Consider the following 21915-nt stretch of genomic DNA (forward strand, 5'->3'; position numbering starts at 1 on the left):
GAAAACTGTATACTTCATCATATGCTGATTTATTTGAAAATTGGTCATTACAGACTGAATTATGTTAACAATTATTCATTATATTCAAATTAAGCCACTCTTAAATACCACAGATAAATAAGCATCTTGTAGATTTTTTATAGAATTCTTAAAAATAATGATGCATATAATATTATAAATATCACCTAATACATTTATAAAGGCAGTTCATTTTTGGGGTGCCTGGGTGGCTCAGTCAGTTGAACGTCTGACTCTTGATATTGGCTCAGATCGAGATCTTACAGTTCAGGGGATTGAGCCCCCTGTTAGGCTCTGTGCTGACTGAGTGTGGAGCCTGCTTAAGATTTTCTCTCTCTGTCTCTACCACCTATGCCCCTCTCCTCAACTTGTACTCTCTCTCTCTAAAATAAAAAACATGAAGTAAATTCATCTTAATATTTTTATTAATCTATTTTATAATTATTAATTTTAGGAAAGTTATGTTTGCCTTTTATGATTAATGTTGAGCAGGGGGAAATAGAGACAAAGACCAGATGTTTGCTGTTCTCATTTTATTTCTATTCAGTTTGTGTGTTTTACAAACTCCAGGAATTATTTTGAATTAGGTGGCACTTTATCGATAAACCAATTTATTATATATTTATGATAAATTTTGTAGATTTATGGCAATGGCCTTATGTTTTTATTTTTATAGTTCAGAGTTCATTAAAGACTAAATCCAGCATAACCATAATCTGTTTCACTTCCAAAGATAAGTAGAGTAGAAATTTTAGACATAATACCCAAGTTTTAATCAGTATTACTAAGTAACTCCTTCCTAAGAACCGGTCATAATTGGCGTGTGTGAAGGCTCCCAATGTACAGTCAAGGTTCTAAATGTCGAAAAGAACACTTCACAGTTTTATTTATTAGTTTCTTCCTGCTCTTGGTTCTTACCAGGAATTCTGGTGGAAAACATGGATCTATACGAAGAAAAGACATTTAATGTCTTTTTTTTCTTTAGCAAACATTTTTTTCCTGAATACAAAAATTTATAGTCACTGTAAGTATTTTAAAACACAGGAAGTATTAAAATATCACCTAAACTTCTATCACTGAGACATAACTACTATTTGTGTTTTGTATATGTTTTGCTAATCTTTTTCTCTTGTTAAAAAATGTGTGTGTGTGTAAGCTGTATATAACACATAAAAATTGGGATCATTCTTGGATACAATTTTGTAACCAGCTTTTTTACCTCCTTAATAATATGTTGAGAGCATTTATATTTGTTTGAGTTGTGACTGTTTTTAGAAACTCTTCTAAACTTGCTGTTGTTCAGCAAACAACTATTCATTCGAAGCATTATTTTTAATGAGTACAGAATATTGAAATACTGTAGTGTATTTAACCAATTGCTTAGTGATACTTATATAAAGAAACTATCTGCCACTAGCAGCATCATAGTATCTTTGTGCATGGATTTTGTATGCATTTATGTAGGATAAATCTTACTGGTAGGATTACTAGATCAAAGAGTATGGACATTTCAAGCCTATAGAAATGGATTGCAAAATAGTTTTTCAGCAAACTATCAAGAATGCCTTTACCCCAACCCTCAACAGCATTGCCTATTATCATTTTCTTAATCCTGCAGCCTTTACATGCTTTTTGAAAATGCTACCTAATGGCTTGATGAAAACGGAGGTATTTTTAGCAAAAGGGGAAAATTGTCATTAATGATGCAATATATCAGTGTCAGATTCTCATTTTGAGGAAAGCCATTTATTCAAAAACTCTGGGTGATTAGGTCGGTCAGTCAGTTAAGTGTCTGACTTTGGCTCAGGTCATGATCTCACAGTTCGTGTGTTCCAGCCCCCTATTGGGCTCTGTGCTAACAGCTCAGAGCCTGTAGCCTGCTTCATATTCTGTGCCTCCCTCTCTCTCTGCCCCTCCTCCACTCACACTCTGTCTCTCTTTCTCTCAAGAAATAAACATTGAAAAATTTTAATAAAAAAATAAAGAACAAAAGCTCTGGGTGATCTGATATAGCTGTCCATCTGTTTTTAGAAACATAAGGATATCTTATTTAAAGATTGAAGAGCAAGACATTGACATGTGCTTGATAGTCACTAATTGACTTTACGTCAGTGGAAATTTTATCCTAGCCCTTGGTGTTCTGGAAAGCAGCTTTAGTTGTTCTGATCACGGGGTCACTTAAGGTCATGGGTTATTTGGTTTAGTGAGATTTGTATGGTTGGGTAGGGAAGCAACCAATTCTTAATAGAATATTTTTGTCATAAGGTTAAAGGTAAAAGTTATACTTCAGGAAGTTCATATCTGAGCCATGGTGCATTTTTGTTTGAGAGCTGTATGTTATGTGAAAGCAAGTGATTCATTGTTGAAGCAATGAATCCATTTGTTCACAAATAGAAACAAAAAAATGGAGACTGACTTGATTGCTTTGGGGGAAGCTGCAAGGTTTATTTTAAGTTTGTATTTATTGCGGAGGTGCAAATTTGTTAAAAGACCATTGGATCCTGGGAAAGATGTCTGTAGAAATATCTTTATTCCTTTCCTTGGATTGCTGCAAAAAATTACCACAGACTTGTGATTGAAAACAACAGAAATTTATTCTCTCACAGTTGTGGAGGCCAGAAATCTGAAATGAAGGTGTTTACAGGACCATCTTTCTCCAGGCAAAAGGGGGAATCCATCCCTTGACCCTTTCAACTTCCTGTTAAGACTTCTTCCTTCAACACTCCTTGGCTTGTGGTGGCATCTCTCTAGTCTTTGCCTTTGTGGTCACATTGCTTCATCTTCTGTGTGTTAAATCTCCCTCTTCCTCCCTTTTATGAGGACACTTAAGATTGCATTTAGGGCCCACTTGGGTGATCCAAGATAATTTCCCCATCTCAAGATCCTTAACTTAATCACATCTACAAAGTCCTTTTTTGCCATGTAAGGAAACACTCAAATTTCAGAGGTTAGGATATTGGGTATCTTTGGGGGGCCATTATTCAGCCTGCCATACCCAGGACCTTAAATAAACCTGATTTCACGTACTTCCCTCTGTTGGCATATGTCCAGAAACAAAAAACTCTTTACCAAAATTTTGACCCAACTGTCTGGGGAGGGGGTGGGGGATGGGCAGAGTTGACTTCATAATCGATCCAGCATATCTGGGATAGGTGAGGTTTCATAAGGCTTGAAGACTACCCTGTAGGTCCGGCCGGGGAGACAAGAGAACAGATTTAAAGATTCAGGGCGGAGTAGGCCAACAAATAGAGCTGTTCTTCCTTAGTTCTTGTCACCTGAATGGATGGAGGGTCATCTCCATGTGAAATGCACATGTCTAACTTGAATATTTTGGTCCCCAATAGCCTGCCTGAGCTCCCTTGTTGGTCTCATACTGACGCTTTCAGTTTCTCATCATCTTCTTTAGAAGGAGCTTTTTACCACTTGCTATGAAGCAAGGCCTTCGAGGACTCCCATCCTTTCTTGTCCCCTCCACGGTCCAGGGAGCTTTTCCTCTGCAGCCAGTGCAATAGCTAATCTTTTCCAGTTGCATAAGAATTGAGAAACAATGAGACTATTTAAAAGCCCACTGGCCTCCTTCCAGTAGCTGCTCACTCCAGTGTTTACTCTGGAAAAGGTGCCCAGTTATATATCCATTCTTTGTGTAAATTCTCCTTTACTTCCTGTGTCCCTCAAGGAGAAGGAGGACCTTTCCTGGGAGCAGTGTATGGAGACGTGGTGCTCTAGGGGGGTGGAGGAGGCAACTGAACCTTGAAGTATCTTGTGAGGCCTTAGATGGCAAGCCAGAGAATGGGAGAAGAGGAGGCTTTGGCACGGCAAAGGGAAAGCATTTCTGTTTTATCAGTTAGCTGGTAGGTGGAGCTTTGAGATGGTTTCAAGAAGGACGTCATTATAGAGTGGCCATTACCTCCCCTTGCCTTTTAAAACAAGTAACTGTCCTTTTAACTTTCTCTGGAGTTGGCTGGACTGCAACATGTACCTTCATTTGTTCCCATTTTAAAATCAATTACCTGTATCAAACTGCTGTTAAAGACTTGGCCCACTTTTTGAATCTGTAGGTCAGAGTTGTACCATCTACATAAAATAAGCCAGCCGCTCACTGCCCCTAATGCTGAGCCCAATGAAGTATTTCAGAGGCAGTGTAAAGTACAGCCCCTGCCTGCCAGTTTGAAGTTGGGAAGATTCAGGGTACTTCAGTGTCATTTTGTGAGAATGCCTCTTACCTTGTTCAGAACCCCAGAGCTCTGAAAAAGTAAGCGATGAAATGAGCTACCAACACCACTGCAGATCTCTTGAGAGATAAAGGTCTAAAGTGCTCTCTTTCCATCAGCCCCCGCTCAAGTCCTTCACATAATGAGACCATTCTGATGAAGCTGGTAACCAAGGTAGAGATTAATATTTTAGTGGTAAAGACAGTAATGAAATCTGAGAAACATCATGTACTGAGGACTGCATTGTGTGCCCTTTCACTGAAGAGATCCTTGGAGAACCAGTTAAACCAATGAAAGGTGATGAAAGCTGATAGAAGCTTTCTTTTCATTTTTGATATGAGCATTTTATATCAGAAGCCTCACATTACTATTTTCTTTAAAATAAAACCGAAGGGAAATATTAAGAGATGGTTGGCAGGAGTGAAAAGATGATGGAGCGCCTAAAATTTCGCAAAGGGGAGTGTTTTGCCACTGATTTCTGAAGTCTGGTTTACCACCATCGTGTTGTTTTTTCATCTTTCTTTAATGCTATTGTTTAGTTCCCTTGATTATCTTGTTGATTATTCTTTTTTAAAAAAAAATTTTTTTTTCAACGTTTATTTATTTTTGGGGCAGAGAGAGACAGAGCATGAACGAGGGAGGGGCAGAGAGAGAGGGAGACACAGAATCGGAAACAGGCTCCAGGCTCTGAGCCATCAGCCCAGAGCCCGACATGGGGCTCGAACTCACGGACCGCGAGATCGTGACCTGGCTGAAGTCGGACGCTCAACCGACTGCGCCACCCAGGCGCCCCTCTTGTTGATTATTCTTGTTACAGATTATTCTTGTTATAGATCCCTGAATAACACATCCATGATAGCCTGAGGGGCATCTGCAGGTCTATATTGCTCTGCAGATCTGTTTTATGTCATAGAAAGCATGAATGCACATCACTGTACCAGAAGGTTGCTTCTAAGCCACCTCGAGTGAAGGGGCCCTTGTGTGTGTGTGTGTGTGTGTGTGTGTGTGTGTGTGTGTGTGTGTGTGTCCGTCCATTGCCAATACAGACACTGGGAAATAGACATGGAAGACACAGAGAAAAGACAAACTGATAGGAACTGAGAGAAGTAGGAAGAGAGACCCAATTACAGTCATTTTGGGGCAGACAGAGTCATGAACCTGACAAAGCATCTCTGCCTTCTCCCATTGTCTGCTGCCTGGCTCATCTTCGTGACTTTATTTACATGGGAAGCCTTGGTGCTAATTAATGGAGGGCTGCTACCTACCTCAGCTGGGCTGGTTAGCATGACCTTCATGCTTTCAACAGCTTTTAGCCTGGTCACTAATGACTAATGGAATCGTTCCTCCTCCAAACAGCAACGATTGCCATTGTGAGGAAGCTACCTCGAAACACGACCTACTGTGTTGTTCTTTCTTCTGCTTTAAATTGTTTGGGACTAAAGAATAACTGCATCTGCTATATGTGGGCTTTTTTTTGTTTTCCTTTTTTGAAATTTGCATTCTTATTTACGCAAGCGGCACATAAATGCAGGAATATATTCCTATAATAAAAATGTCCACCACAGAGATCATACTAAAGATACCTTGATTTTCAGCCCCAGTCTTTATGTCCTTCCCAGAAGTAAGTAGAGTCATACATCTCCAGATTTTTTAATTATTTATTTATATACACAAATACGTACGTAGAGAAATATATGGGTTTGTCTTGTGTGTATTTACGTAGGTGGTATTACACTGTTCATATCCTTCTGTAGTTGTGGGTTTAGGTAAATGGTATCACACTGTTCATATTTCATATCATTCTGGGACTTGCTATTTTTTATTGAATGGTATGTGTTAGAGACCTTTCACACTCAGGTTGATTTCAGCTTGCAAGGTATGCTAAGATATGCACGTACCAGACTTCTCTCCTTAATCTCTTTAGCTAGTGAATCACATTGATCTGCTTTCAGTGATGAAATATCCCAAATTCTTCATTTAGCAACATTCTGGGATAGATCTATTCATATTTTAGAATTTTTTTCTCTGTGAGAATTGAACTCTAAGGTTGGTTGGTGTTTTGTTAACCTTATGGTGTTATTGTCAGGACCTGATCATGGACTTGTGAAATGAGTCAGGTAGTAATTTACTTTTTTTCTATGTCCTGGGAGAGTGGTAGGTATGTGGGATTTGCCTTTTCCTTGAAAATTTGATAGAACTCACCTGTAAACCTATCTGGGTCTAATCTTTTATGTTTTTCAGTTTTCCAAGGTCACTGTTCATTTTATTCTTTTTTGGGTCGACTTTATTTTAACTTTGAAAAACCCATCCACTTTATATAGGTTTTCAGATATCTGGGTTAAAGATATACGTAGTATTAGTGTTTTCTATCCTCTTTGTAATTACACCTCCTTGTTATGAACATTGTGAATTTATACTTCCTCCTCATTCTCTTTCTTCACCCATCCTTCTCTCTCCCCGACACTTGCCCCAACACTTGCCAAATGTTTACCTAATATATGACTATTCAGAAAGCAATTAACTTTTTATAAAGTTTATTTTGAAAGCGCAAGCACGGGTGGGGGAGGGGTAGAGAGAGAGAATCCCAACCAGGCTCCACATTGATAGTACCTAGCCCACCATGGGGCTCAAATTCATGAACATGAACCATGACATCATGACCTGAGCCGAGATCAAGAGTTGGAGGCTTAACCAACTGAACGACCCAGGCACTGCAGAAAGCAATTAACTTTTACTGATCATTTTAAAATTATTTTTAGCTACATATGACATCCCTAGATTTTGACGTGTAATGCTCCCACCTTTCATTTTTAAGAAAGGTGTAATTTCTGCTTTGACTTTTCTGCTTAACTCAATTATTTAGAAGTCTGTGTAAGTTTGTGTTTAATTTGTATGTGTATAGATTTTATGATTCATTAATTTGTAAGTTGTGGCCTAGTTGTGGCTAGTGAGCATGGCCACCTTAATGTCTGCCTTTTGAAAAATGCTGAGGTTTCCTCTGGCCCAATTAAGATTCAATTTTGAGATTTTTATATGTGTGGGGAGTAGCTGCAATATAAAAAGTAAGTGAAGAACATAGACAATAATACTATATAATAATTACATGTTATATATTGAGGACTCAATGTTATATATTTCATATGTATATATAAAGAGGGAAGGTTGTATCTAAACTTAGTATCATATTTAAAATATGTTAAGTCATCTAAATTGTTTTGGTTTGGGGGCACCTGTGTGGCTCAGTCAGTTGGGCTTCCGACTTCAGCTCAGGTCATGATCTCATAGTCTGTGAGTTTGAGCCCCGCATGGGGCTCTGTGCTGACAGCTCAGAGTCTGGAGCCTGCTTCAGATTCTGTGTCTCCCTCCCTCTCTCTCTGCTCCTCCCCTGCTCGTGCTCTGTCTCTCTCTGTCTCAAAAATAAATGAAAATGTTAAAAAAATTTTTTTAATTGTTTTGGTTAAACTAGTAAGTGTAATATTCAAATCCTCAATATTCTTGTATTTTTGTTTTGTTCCATTAATTTCTGAGAATCATGGTCTCCTAATGTGTTTGTGACTTTGCCAAATTTCTCTGTATTTTACCAATTTTTCAGTATATGTTCTGATGCTGTGTAGTCACATGCTTTAATGTTAATGACTTCAATAATTTTGATCATCCCTTTTCTCAATATGGTTTATCAGGGTCTCTTGTTTTCCCTGAATCTATTTTGTCTGATACGTTTCTGTGATACCTGCTTTCTTTCCTTCTGAGCATGTACCTGTGAGATCAGTTTTTTTCATCCCTTCATTTTTGAGCTTCCTGTATCGTTTTTATTTTGTAAACATTTCTGGTAAACAACCATAATGCTACCTAATGTAAAAGCCTCTGTATTTTTTTTTTTTTTTTGGTAAGTGAAGTTAGCCAATTCATGTGTATTATAGTTAGAGATAGGTTGTCATTTTATTTTGTGTTTTCCATTTATTGTATTATTTTTTAATTTTATTTATTTTTGAGGCAGAGAGACAGAACGTGACTGGGGAAAGGGCAGAGAGAGGGAGATACATAATCCGAAGCAGGCTCCAGGCTCTGAGCTGTCAGCACAGAGCCCGATGTGGGGCTCGAACCCCCAAACTGCGAGATCATGACCTAAGCTGACTGAACCACCCAGGTGCCCCATGTTTTCTATTTATAATGTGTTCTTTTTTCTCTCTCCTTCCCACTTATTTTCTTTTTAAAGGGGACTCCTGTTTCTTTGTTCTATTTTCCCCTCTAATAATGTGCAAGTTTTACTTTCCATTTTTAATTTCTTACAGAAAAATTCTTCTATTTTTCTGCCAACGTATAGATTCTTACATACTTACACGCCACTCCTAAAATGGTTTACCTCCCTTTGGTCCATTCTTCCTGCCTTCTGACCACGTCAGCTGCTCCAACCTCTATGCTGATATAATCAGGAATTTGGAAGCTAGACTATGATAATTTCTTTACATTTCTTTTGTATAGTAAGTAAAACTTAAGAGTAAGCTTGCTCTTTTTTTCTTCTTTTTCTCTATTACTTCCCATATCCCTTCTCTACATTTATTTTTCTTCTTGACAGAGGACAGTACTATCCCAAATCTTTCAGAGTAGGTCATTAAATCTTTCTGATACCTTGCATGTCCATAAATATCTTTATTTTCTCTTAAAAATTAAACTTTTATTTGAATGGATACCGAATTTTAATCCCAAATTCTGTCCCTCAGACCTTTGAGTTTATAATACTGCAGACCACATGCCCGATTGCTGTCTACTTATCAGTCATCTCTGGAACTTCGTGTTTTTTGTTCTCCTTGTCACCCAAAGGTATGTCTAGGTGTGTGTATCTTACCCCCACCCCCCCCCCCACCAACCCCACCATTTCTACTTCTTGCATCAGTGGATTTTTTCAATTGAGGACTCAGATATTCACATTGAGGACTCAAAACTGAACACGTAGATACTCAGATTTCAGAAGTGTTCTTCCACTTTTGCTGTGATTAATCCCATCCTTCTACTGGCTTTCTTTCCTTGTAATAGAAGAATTTGTTCTTCTGGGTGGGTGGTCAACCTTTTGTTTTCATTTTCCACCTCTCTAAATTTTTCCATTGTGCTTTCTTTTTGTGTTGAGTTCTATGAGAATCCCTTGGCTCACCACTTCATCTGAGTTCTCTTTATATCAGGCTCACCTGTTCAGAGTTTGATTTCAACAATCTTTTTTGAAATTACTAGAATATTAAGTTAATTATGTTTTTGGAACTGAATGCACTTTTTCCTTCCACACTTAGCCGTGCTTAAGTCAAAGTCAGGTTCTGTCTGTTCAGTTAGCTCTATTTTTTTGGGTGTAAGTTCTATTTATTATGTTTGGTGTCAGTCCTCCATGTTCTTGGCATTGCTTAAATATTTGGTGATTCTTGGTTGGATGCTGACATTTCATTTAAGATGTCCTGCTTGCAGCTAGTACAGGTACAGGATGGTGCCTGATGCTAAGAAGCGTAGGTAGAAGGAGCACTCACTTTTTCCTGAGTGCAGGCAGCCACCCTAAAGAGTGCCTACATTCTCTTTCAACATTTATTTATTTTTGGGACAGAGAGAGACAGAGCATGAACGGGGGAGGGTCAGAGAGAGAGGGAGACACAGAATCGGAAACCGGCTCCAGGCCCTGAGCCATCAGCCCAGAGCCCGACGCGGGGCTCGAACTCACGGACCGCGAGATCGTGACCTGGCTGAAGTCGGACGCTTAACCGACTGTGCCACCCAGGCGCCCCAAGAGTGCCTACATTCTCTTTCAACGTCATACATGCTGCCTGTGCTACAAAGCAGACATTCTGTAGTCCCCTCACTGGCCCAAGTGAGGAAGGGATGAAAGGGTTATTGTGAGAACCAAGAGCAATAAAAAATTCCAGCTCTTCCTCCTTGATTCTGTGACCCATCACCAGGCATCAACTCCTGTCCATGCATCCACCTTCAGGCTCATAGTGTAGGCTTGTGTAACCACCCACCCCTTTTCAACAGGCCTCTCCTATAAATAGGGTCAGGTTCATGATTTCTTTCTTTTATCTGATGCCATCTGATTAAAATATGTATCTTATTATTTTATATGATGCGAAGAGGGAGGGGAAGCTTCCCAAATGATCACCTCTGGTTGATCACCTCTTTGTTGATATCACAGTTGACCCTTGAACAACATGGGGGTTAGGGGCTCCAGCTCTCCACGTGGTCAAAACTTCATACATAACTTTTGACTCCACCAAAACTTAACTACTGATGGCCTACCATTGACCAGAAGCCTTACCAATAACATAAACAATTGGTTAACACGTATTTTGTATGTTATATGTGGTATATACTGTATTCCTACAATAATGTAAGCTAGAGAAAAGAAAATGTTAAGAAAATCTTTAGAGAAAATATGTTTAAGTACTATGCTATAATTTATTTAAAACAATCCTTGTATAAGTGGATGCATCCAGTTGAAACCCATGTTATTCAAGCGTCAACCATATTTCCCCAGGTTTTGAGACAAGGAGGAGGGAAGATGGAATCAGATGAAATAAAGAAGGAAAAAGAGACATTTTATGGGCTTATTCTGTGTGTATGAAGAAAAGCTTTCACAAACATATAAAGTGATTAACCTTTGATCTTTACTTGTTTTTAAATTTTGTATGCTAATGAGATATTCTTTTTCATTTTTAGGTCTTGAATATAATCATGGCCAAACCTTATGAATTTAACTGGCAAAAGGAAGTTCCTTCCTTTTTGCAAGAAGGAGCCGTTTTTGACAGATATGAAGAGGTAAAGAAGTGTTACTAATTTTTTCTCTCAAAACATTCTTAGAATTACTTCATTTTAATTTTAGTATTGAGTAAACAGTTTTTGACATAAGTAAGAGTACCAGTGAGATTTATAAGTTGGAATAGTTGGAAAGAGACAAGTTTTGAGATATAAGGATAATGATACTGTAATTTATTGAGCACTTACCATGTGCCAGATACAATAATGATAATGATGCTATAAATTATTGAGTGCTCACTGTGTGCCAGACAGTCTTCTAAGCACTTGTGTATATTATTGTTTAATTCTTCACAACAACCTTTTAAGGTTGTTGCTATTATTGTCCTGGTTTTACCGATGGGTTCATGTAGTAACAGTTGTTGCTTAATGAAGTGCTTTTGGCAGACTTTCCATGCAAAACTTTGTATTTGTTATAAAAGGAATAGTGATTGGACTTTGTGCTAGTCATTTGTTTTGCTCTTTCCATTCATGTAGAACAACTGGACCCAAGCTTTGCTTGCCCCTATTTCTGTCATTTATTGTTTGTGCCCTTGCAAGGTGCCAGTGGCTCCAGACCTTCTATAGAGCAGGGGCTTGGGGCCACCAATCTGTTCACAAAGTTTAGGTTAGTAAAGTGAAGCCTCATTAGCAATTGTAAGCACATCTTTTTTTCTTAGATTGTACTTGAATTTGAGGTGAGTTGAGGGAGAGAAGGTGATGAAGTTGTTCCCTCTGAGGCAAAGTGAAATGGGAAACTTGTTAAGACTTCATGTAAAGTCAGGATCGGTTCCTCTTGTGTGGAGAAGGAGCAACCCTTCTGCCCTGCTGGTGGGAATGCAAATTGGTGCAGCCACTCTGGAAAACAGCACGGAGGTTCATCAGAAAATTAAAAATGGAACTACCCAGGGTGCCTGGGTGGCTCAGTCGGTTAAGCGTCCGACTTCAGCTCAGGTCACGATCTCGCGGTCCGTGAGTCCAAGCCCCGCGTCGGGCTCTGGGCTGATAGCTCAGAGCCTGGAGCCTGCTTCGGATTCTGTGTCTCCCTCTCTCTCTCTGCCCCTCCCCCATTCATGCTCTGTCTCTCTCTGTCTCAAAAATAAGTAAAAATTAAAAAAAAATGGAACTACCCTATGACCCAGTAATTGTACTACGAGGTATTTGTCCAAAGGATACAAAAATGCTGATTCGAAGGGGCACGTGCACTCTGGTGTTTATAGCAGTGCTACCCACAATAGCGAAATTATGGGAAGAGCCCAAATGTCCATCCACTGACGAATGGGTAAAGGAGATGCGGTTTATGTATACAATGGAGTGTTACTCAAAAAGAATGAAACCTTGCCATTTGCAAAAAGTAGATGGAACTAGAGTGTATTATGCTAAGTGAAATTAGAGAAAGACAAATATCATATGATTTCACTCATATGTGGAATTTAAGATACAAAACAGATGAACATAGGGGAAGGGAAGCAAAAACAAGATAAAAACAGAGACAAGCCTCTCTTAAATACAGAGAAGAAATTGAGCGTTGCTGGAGGGGAGGTGGATGGGGGGATGGGCTAAATGGGTGATGGGCATTAAGGAGGGCACTTGTTGGGATGAGCACTGGGTGTTACATGTAAGTGATGAATCACTAGATTCTATTCCTGAAATCATTATTACACTATATGTTAACTAACTTGGGTTTAAATTTTTTTTAAGTCAAAAAAAAAAAAAAAAAGAATTAGTTCCTCTTGAAGTTGGTGAAATGTATGTGGTGGCTAATTGTGCTGGCCCACTCAGCGGTTCAGATTGTCAGGGCTTTTCATAAGGTCTGTGGGCTGGCGTGACTGTACTTGTTGGCATGGTTTTTCCAAACCGTGTATCATAATATCCTCTAGATTTATACCATGGTTGCTTTGTAAGTAAACAAAATTGAGAAAGGCAAAGGATTGGCCCCAATGTGGTTACTCTTCCTAGTATTGAATTAACATATTGAAGTGACAGCTATATGTATGACAAAATTTACTCCTTCCCAGAAGGAACAGCTAGCCACATTCTGCTATGAGAAGAAACAAAATATTCTGCCACCTGGAGGCAACCACTACTAATTCTGGGCAGTTTTCTTTGTCTTTTTCCTATTTCTTTCTCTTTAATCTTTTGAAAATCTAAATCAGAACTTGTGATTGCTGTGTTTCAGATGCTTCCATGATTCCCTGTTGTGGAATAAAGCGAACTACAAGGCCGTCCTTAATCTGGCTCCCCCTTCATTCTACAGACTTGTTTCCCACCAGTTTCCTACACACACTCTCTGTGTTAGCCATAAAAATCCCCCAGCGATTCCAAGATACTTTTCTGTTACATGCTTTGTGCATGCTGTTCCTTTTTCCAAAATACACTTGCTCCTCCTAGTTTGATTGGTAAACTCCTCCTCATCCTTCAAAACCCAGTTGAGAAATCTCCACCTCTCTGATACCTTCCTTGAGCCATTGAATAGGAATTGGTAACTCCTTTTTGTTACCACTAACCTACCTACCCTTGCACACTATACACTGCATTCACATTTTATTTACTGTTTTTATGTCTCCTATTGTACTCTGAGTTTCTTGAGGTCAGAGACCCCACTTTTCTTATCTTGCTGTCTCTGGGGTCTACCAGGACACGTGCAACTGCCAAACTCACTGTAGATGTAGCGTTACAAAGGATTTGAGTTAGAAGTGGTTCCAGCACAGTCTGATTTTGTTGTTTGTTCCTTTTCTTGATAAGTGAAATGGTGAGAGTACTTGATAATCTTGAAGATCTGTGTGGGGACCTGAGCCTCAACAGATTGAAAATATTAGGATAAATCGTATGACATTTTTCATCTTTTAATAAAAAAAATGACCCATGTCAACAGTTTGATGGAGTTCAAACTTAATACAAAGTAAGTTACTGCAATTGGCTACTTGTTTCTACTTTATTCAGTGTAGCCAAGGAAACCCAGGACTGGCTTAGACACATTTACAGGTGCTTCTCCCAAGTAAACCACGTCTAGATCGGGGGGGACTAGAGTCACTAAGATAATAGCCATTGCCCTCTCTTTCTTTTTTATTTTTTTAATTTTTTAAAATTTGTTTATTTTCAAAGAGAGTGTGAGTGGGGGAGGGGCAGAGAGCATCCCAGGCAGGCTCCACACTGCCAGCGCAGCCCAGTTTGAGGCCTAAACTCACAAACTGTGAGATCGTGACCTACGCCAAAGTCAAGAGTCGGACTCTTAACTGACTGAGCCACCCAGGCACCCCACCATTGCCCTTTCTTATGAACTGGTAGGACTTCACTCCCTGAATACACCAGAGTGTCCCAAAGATTGGCAGTTTCCAAAGGCAGCACCTCAAGCACTGGAAACCTTTAGGATTATTTAAATACACTGCATGGCTTCTAATAATTCAGAGAAGGTGATTTTGAAGAGATTAAATGTAACCACTGGCTGAGTATCTTGACTGCTGTCATATAAGCAGAAACATATTGGAGAAAAAAAGTACTATTTTTACACTTTTTTGACCGAAATGTGGTTTGATGAACTAGAGGTTCATTATCGCTTGAATTATTTTTATTTCTCGGAGTGATTTGCTTTGGTTATTAATCATCACCTCTCACTCATACTTAGGAAATACTGATTACCTGGGCTTCTAAAGGCATTTGCTTTTCACCCGGGTCCCTCTGAAAATCTTGAACACGTATTGAATACAATCTTGCTCAGCTTTCAACGTTAAGTGATATCAACATTTTCAGCAAAAAAAAAAGTTTCAATAAAGCAAATGCCTCTCTTCATAACATATCAAACAAGAAAGCCACAGTACTTCGAGTTGGACTGTAGCCACTTTTTTATTACCGTTTCCCAGTCCTGTAAGATTCAGTTCTTGGGAGCCACGACCACCAAAATATTGAAGGCAACAAAGTGCAAGCAGAAAAGGTTCGTTTCCACAGTGAGTGTGAACAGCAGTGAGAAACAGCAGCTGATAGCAAATGGGAGGAACAGAAACTGGAGAAAACACAGCCCAAGCGCCCCAAAGGCGTCATAGCAAAGGGACCGTTTATGAAGGGACATAAATGCCTTTAGCACCATATGACAACTAACATTATCATAATGGCCTGAAGGAGCAGCCAAATATTAAATGACGTTCCACATGCTTGTTTAAAGAAGGCAGGAGAGTCTGTCAAGCTGTGGGTGAACCCTCCCTAGGTCAGAAAAAAAGCAGCGTCAACTGGTGACGATTTTTTTTTTAATTTTTTTTTTCAACGTTTATTTATTTTTGGGACAGAGAGAGACAGAGCATGAATGGGGGAGGGGCAGAGAGAGAGGGAGACACAGAATCGGAAACAGGCTCCAGGCTCTGAGCCATCAGCTCAGAGCCCGACGCGGGGCTCAAACTCACGGACCGCGAGATCGTGACCTGGCTGAAGTCGGACGCTTAACCGACTGCGCCACCCAGGCGCCCCATGACGATTTTTAAAGTACATGTTATTTTGCCAATAAGTGTAATCAGCACAACTGCATTTAAGCATTATTGTATTATTTCTGTGTTTCTTTGGAGGTGGGCAAAATTGTTAGAGACACAGCAGCCTGCACGGTAGCCTCTTATTGTATCCCTGTGCCATTTTGACATCTGGTTTTTTTTTTTTAATTTTCTTTGCATTTATTTATTTTTGAGAAACAGAGTGAGACAAAGTGAGAGTGGAGGAGAGGCAGAGAGGGAGACACAGGCTCCAAAGCAGGCTCCAGGCTCTGAGCTGTCAGCACAGAGGCTGATGCAGGGCTCAAACCCACGAACCGTGAGATCACGACCTGAGACGAAGTCGGACGCTTAACTGACTGAGCCACCCAGGCGCCCCTCTACATCTGTTTTTTATGTAACTTTACTTATAAGCTACTTAAATGCAAAATAGATTTTGTGTCCTAAGGGATGCTTATTATTAAATCTTTAAAGCAGATTTCAAAAAAAAAAAGTTAAAAAAACCAAAGCGGTGATTTTTCTATTGCCGAAGAGAGAAATAGCAATACTTTTTAGAACATGTGTGACCCAAATGTCTCTAACTCAGTCTCCTGACTTTCCTTTAATAACCTGTTAAAAGGCTGAAGACCCCCATCCCCTGGCTATGCCAGGCCCTCCCCAGTCTTTCCTAGAATTCCTACATGCTTGCATACTCTTGGTGATGACTCCTATCCTCAGTGCCTTCTTACCTTTCTGTTCTCAGGACTGTTCCCTGCTCTGGTTTATTTCACTCTCTAAATCCTTTGCATATATCATCAAATCCCAAGAATCTTTCATTTAAGATTTGGTGGTAGCCGAGGAGGACTGGACCCACAACAGGGCACACTTCAAGATTAAACGTCAGAGATCATGCTCAACAAACTTCATTAGCCAACCTGGCCAGATAGTGTTTCCCATGGTCTTCTCCTTTTGCCCCCCTTTTCCACTAAGATACATGTTCCTGTTTCTCTAATTTTCTTTGTTTTTCTTTTATTTGAGAGAGTGTGGATGAGCAGGGGAGGGGCGCAGAGAGAGAGAGAGAGAGAGAGAGAGAGAGAGAGAGAGAATCTCAGGCTCCATGCTCCATGCAAGCCCAATATGGGACTTGATCCCACAACCCTGGGATCCTGACCTGAACTGGAATCAAGAGTCAGATGCTCAACCGACTAAACTGCCCAGGCACCCCTCTTTTCTTTTTTAATCTCTCCCTCAGAGTCCTTTTCTAATTTATCTACTTCCTCTTTTCCACATGCCTCTTCCCCAAATTAAAAAAAAAAAAAAAAAAAAAAAAATTCTCCCTCTCAAGCCAAACAAGCAAAACAGAAAATTTTAGTCCTTTCTCACCCTAAACAGTTTGGAATTGAGAGTTTGAGGTAAAAAGGGAACCAGAGTCTTTTGAGACCTTCACATTTGTATGACTTTGAAGGGCAATGAATGTACTTAAAATTTAAAAGAGCTTTATCCTGAAGAATATCCTGTTGCCCTTCTAGCTGAGTGGGCACCAACAGAGCTTTGCATGACAGACGGGGTCGATATCTGTGTTGCCCATTCCCAAGTGTGGCTGTCCAGCACTTCAGATGTGGTGGTGAGGGGTGCCTGGGTGGCTGTCGGTTAAGCGTCTAACTTCGGCTCAGGTCATAATCTCACAGCTTGTGGGCTCGAGCCCCGCGTCGGGCTCTGTGCTCACAGCTCAGGGCCTGGAGCCTGGAGCCTGCTTCAGATTTTTTGTGTGTCTCTCTCTCTGCCTCTCCCCTGCTTGTGCCCTGTGTCTGTCTCTGTCTCTCAAAAATAAACATTAAAAAAATTGTTTTTAAATGTGGCTGGTGGGATTGAGAGAACTGAGTTTTTAATTTTAATTAATTTTAATTAAAACATACTTAACTCCACGTGGCCACTGCCTATGTTATTGAACAGCATGGTTCTAGACCACAAGCTCAAACTACAACCAGAGTTTAAAATACCGTCCTCCCTTTCCCAACACACAGAAAGCGTTCTGCTCTCACTTCGTTGGAATCTACAGTTTACTTCAGCCATTTCTCCTTGATGGCAGCCAGAACAGAGATTTAAGTGTTTTATACATGACTCACCTCAGGCCCCACCCTTCCCACATCAGAGATCCCCTGGTGGGGGCCACCCCTTGTTCTCACCCATGGGACTTTATTGTAACTGAAGCAAGGAACCCTGGTGGATTGTCTTTTTATGGCAAAACCTTGGTCTTTATAGTAGCTCCTTCCCCCTTCTCCCTCCAGCCCCCTCCCCTAACACACACACATACGGAATCTGCCAGGATAAGGGAAACCATTACTGCAGTTATCAGACCCAGTGGAGTATCAAAGTGCAGAATCAGTACCAACCTAAAGTAGGGCTGAGTGGGACAGGCTGACTTTGGCCTGTTTCCAGGACAGCTCTGAAATCACGTCGAGGGCCATGCAGTGAAACTCCAAAAGGCCCAGGCAGCCTACACACCCCAGGCTGTTCATCAGTGAAGTGAAGAATTTTCCAAATATAATTTTCAAAAAAACTAAAACCACAACCCTCATAGAAAGTATTTTGGCTTCAAGATTTATTTAACCCCTCAATGAGGACACCAGCAGGATGATAAAGCTAGTTCTAAGAGCACTGGAGGTAGAAAATTGTACTGTTAACCCTGAACAACCGGGGTTTGGGGCAGTGACCCCCATACAGTGAAAAATGCACAACTAACTTTTGCCTCCCCCAAAACTTAGCCACTGATAGCCTGCTGCTGACCAGAAGCCTTAATGATAATATAAGCAGTTGATTAACACATATTTTGTATGTTATATGTATTACCTACTGTATTCTTACAATCAACTAAGCTAGAAAAAAAAATGTTATTAAGAAAATACTAGGGGGCGCCTGTATTTTGGCTCCGGCTCCGGATGGCTCCGGCTAACCACCTGGACTCCTGATTTCCACTCAGATCATGATCTCATGGTTTGTAAGTTTGAGTCCTGTCTTGGGCTCCACACTAGGAGGTAGCATCATGGAGCCTACTTGGAATTCTCTGTCTCCTTCTCTCTCTGCCCCTCCCCCACTTGCTCTCAAAAATGAATATTTTTAAAAACTTGAGGCAAACACATGTATAGTACTGTACTGCATTTATTAAAAAAAAAAAAATCCACACATAAGTGGACCCATGCTGTTCAAGGTCAACTACGTATAGTCAGGAGAGGAAAGTGGACACAAGTTTTGTCAAGTAGATACAGAACTGGTTACTGTCCTGTGCAGCAATAAAACTAAACTGTAGCAGTTGTCTTTTCTACCAGACACAAATCACATGCATCTCTGTGGAACAGAAAACAATGGCAACTTATCTAGCTTACTCTGCAAAGAATCTGGGCCCTAAAAAAATAGTAACCAGTAAGTCGAACAAAAGTACACTCTTCTATAGCAATAAATCCTCCTTGGTTAGGCCTCTTAGACAGTGCTCTCTTCAGTGTCCAGAGGATATATAGCCATTTTTTGTCTTATTCCCAGGTTCTGGGTCATTTAAAATGAATTGTACCTACAGGGTCAGGGTATTAGCCTCAAAAACTAGACAGCAGAATTTTGTGTATTACTTGTATTTGCAGTGAGTGATACAATTGCACTTCTTTAAACTCCACTTCATGCGAATGAATTCCCCGTTCCTAAACATTATGAGGAAATGTTTTTGTTGTTGTTACTGATTTTGGTGTTTTTTAAAAAATTTTTTTGTTGTTATTTTTGAGACAGAGACAGAGTGTGAGTGGGGAGGGGCAGAGAGAGAGAGAGAGAGAGAGGGAGGGAGGGAGGGAGGGAGAGGGAGACACAGAATCCGAAGCAGGCTCCAGACTCTGAGCTGTCAGCACAGAGCTCAATGTGGGAATTGAACTCACGGACTATGAGATCATGACCTGAGCTAAAGTTAGACACTCAACCAACTAAGCCACCCAGGCATCCCTGATTTTGGTGATTTTTAGGGAGGGTGCTTTTTAGTCCTTACAGTAGAAGTTTCTTCCATGATGAGCATTCACTAGGTGCTCTACAAAGGGTGTTATGGTCTAAACGCTGTTGAACAAATGGTTGTTTCATTTAAGCCCAGAAGAACCCTGTTGTTAGGTCTGTCTCTAGCCTCCTTTTACAGATTGCAGAACCAAGGCTTGCAGTGGTTAAACCCCTCACCCCGGTGCCATAGCCAATCACAGCTGAGCAGAAAGATTCCATGTGCTAGCCTGCAGTGGTTCTCAAAGTGTGGTCCCTGATCAGCAGCACATGGAACCCTTGCTAGAAATGCAAATTATCAGGTCCCACCCCAGACCTACCGAATCAGAAACTCTGAGAGTGGTCTCCAGCAATCCTTGTTTTCAGAGCTCTCTGGGGTGATTCTGATGATGTAGCTCAAGTTTGAGAACCATGAGGCATAGCACATCAAAGAGTTCTAGACTTCCTTGGAAAGAAAAAAAAAATGAATGCATTTAAAGTTCTTTGCAGCTAATCTCCCCCAACCAAACGATGCAGTTAAAGAGGGGAAACCATTCAGGAAAAGAAACTTTTCTTTTTCCAGAGGAGTTCAACATAATAGATTTTATTTCCCTTTCAGTGTGCCAGGCACAGTGCTAAGCACTTGACCTCAGTCATCTCTTTAAACCCTCAGTTGGTGGTAAGGATTAAGTGGGATTGTTTCTCACATTACACAGATGAGGAAAGAGAAGCCTAAATTAGTTAAGGAGTGGCCTACTATTCAATGTGTAGTGACTGGTGGAGCCTGTCCTCAGAACTGATTGATAAAGAGAACACACGTGAAACACAGCTACCTGTCCCATGACTTGGGACCTTGAAATGGCTGCCATGTGCAAATGATGGCATTCAAAATATGGCACGTTAGTGCACTGAGTGTTTTAACCTGAGGGAGTTTGAGAAAATAGCAAGTGCCCTCCTTCAACCTGGAAGAAGGAAGCATCCTTATCTCCAAAGACAAAGGTACTCCGAGAAGAATCTGAACAAACAGGCCTTTCTTAAGATCCCCCAGTTTACTACACTTAACCTCATACTCCTTGACCTATCATATTTCTACATGACCATCCACACTATTCATCATACCTAATACAGAAATACTCAGATTTAACCGTTTTTTCCAGTCTTCATTTTCTTATGCAGACTCCCATGTCTCGTGTTAAAAAAAAAAAAATTCATCTGAGTAAATGTGAAGATCAAATTGGCTTTGTTCAACAATTCATGAATTCATCTAAGCATCCAGCAAACAGGAAGGGGCTCTGTTGGTCTGCAGGAAGGGAAAGGTTTTTTAAAGCAAAGAGGAAACAGAAAACGGGACTTACTAGTGAAGAATGCATTGTTTTAGGCAAAGTTGCCCTCCCGAGGGGACGGAGGGGATCTATCAGTAGACTACATACTATTGCTGACCAGAAAACCCCAGGCTGGCTAGTTACAGGTCACATTACTTACGGAGATTGAAATTGCAGTAAGGTCAGGTATTAAGTCTTGGTTTTCTGACATGGGGTCTTAACGTAAGTGACTCCACTTGGGGCATATGGTTTTCTTTTTAATCATACATATAACTTACAGTAAATAAATGTGTATGTTCTTCTTTTGCTAATCTGTCTTTGTCAGTTTAATTTTCAGACCCAGCCAGGGACCCTAAGAGGATTAAGGAAAATTTTTTTCTTCCCCTACACAGTTTTTTGAAGATATGTATGATTTTTAAATACTTATATACACACACACATATATATGTATATGTATGTGTGAATATAGATGTATATGTACGTACATATGTATATATACACACACACATATATATGAAAGCTACTTAAGTCTTTTAGTAACCTATGTGCTGTATGTATCTCAGACCATAATTATTTACATTACTACATCCAGGAGTTCTTAATTTGATTCTTTTAAGGAGATGAGGATGGAAAGAATTTATTTTTCAGATATTTGTCCCTCCCAGCAGATAAGTGCCTCATTAGTGCTCCTCAGAACACTAATACCTCTACCTTATAGTCAATAAGTATCCGCCTATAGAAAAGTATTAATCAGGACTTCTTTAGACTTTAGTTTTTTGGGGAAAAAAAACCAACTAGGTACAATGTACTCTATGGAAGGAACATAATATTTTCTTTCAATCAATGAAAATAGACAAGAAATATCCTCAGTAGGGAAGCCTGTCTCTTAATACTTAATATTGATAGATTAATAAACACATGGTTTTTACACTTAGTCTTAAGGCCATAGATAGCAAATAATTGCTCTGAAATGATAGTGTGTCCGAAACATGTAATGAAGTGTGTGGGTTGAGCTAATAGGGCTTTCCCAGGTGGGAGGCTAACGTGCTCTTTCTACTAAGGAATTTCCCTGATGACACTTTGCTGGCTCCTCTCCTGCTCTTCTGTAGATCTTCTTCTCCCAAGTACCTAAAAGGGCGGATGATC

At 40.1% G+C, this 21915-nt stretch overlaps 1 protein-coding gene across 14 annotated transcripts in view; it reads left to right on the forward strand.

The window, feature by feature from the left end:
* PLCB4 (phospholipase C beta 4) overlaps positions 1-21915 on the forward strand; it is a 424518-nt gene that overhangs the window by 247795 nt on the left and 154808 nt on the right. For all 14 annotated transcript variants that reach the window (XM_045445296.1, XM_045445295.1, XM_045445285.1 and 11 more), the window contains one exon: positions 10920-11018. In XM_045445296.1, the coding sequence (XP_045301252.1) occupies positions 10935-11018 (84 nt within the window). In that variant the 5' untranslated portion in view covers positions 10920-10934. The remainder of the gene's footprint in view (positions 1-10919; positions 11019-21915) is intronic.

The sequence above is a fragment of the Leopardus geoffroyi genome, chromosome A3 (assembly GCF_018350155.1).
Source record: "Leopardus geoffroyi isolate Oge1 chromosome A3, O.geoffroyi_Oge1_pat1.0, whole genome shotgun sequence".
NCBI lineage: Eukaryota > Metazoa > Chordata > Mammalia > Carnivora > Felidae > Leopardus > Leopardus geoffroyi.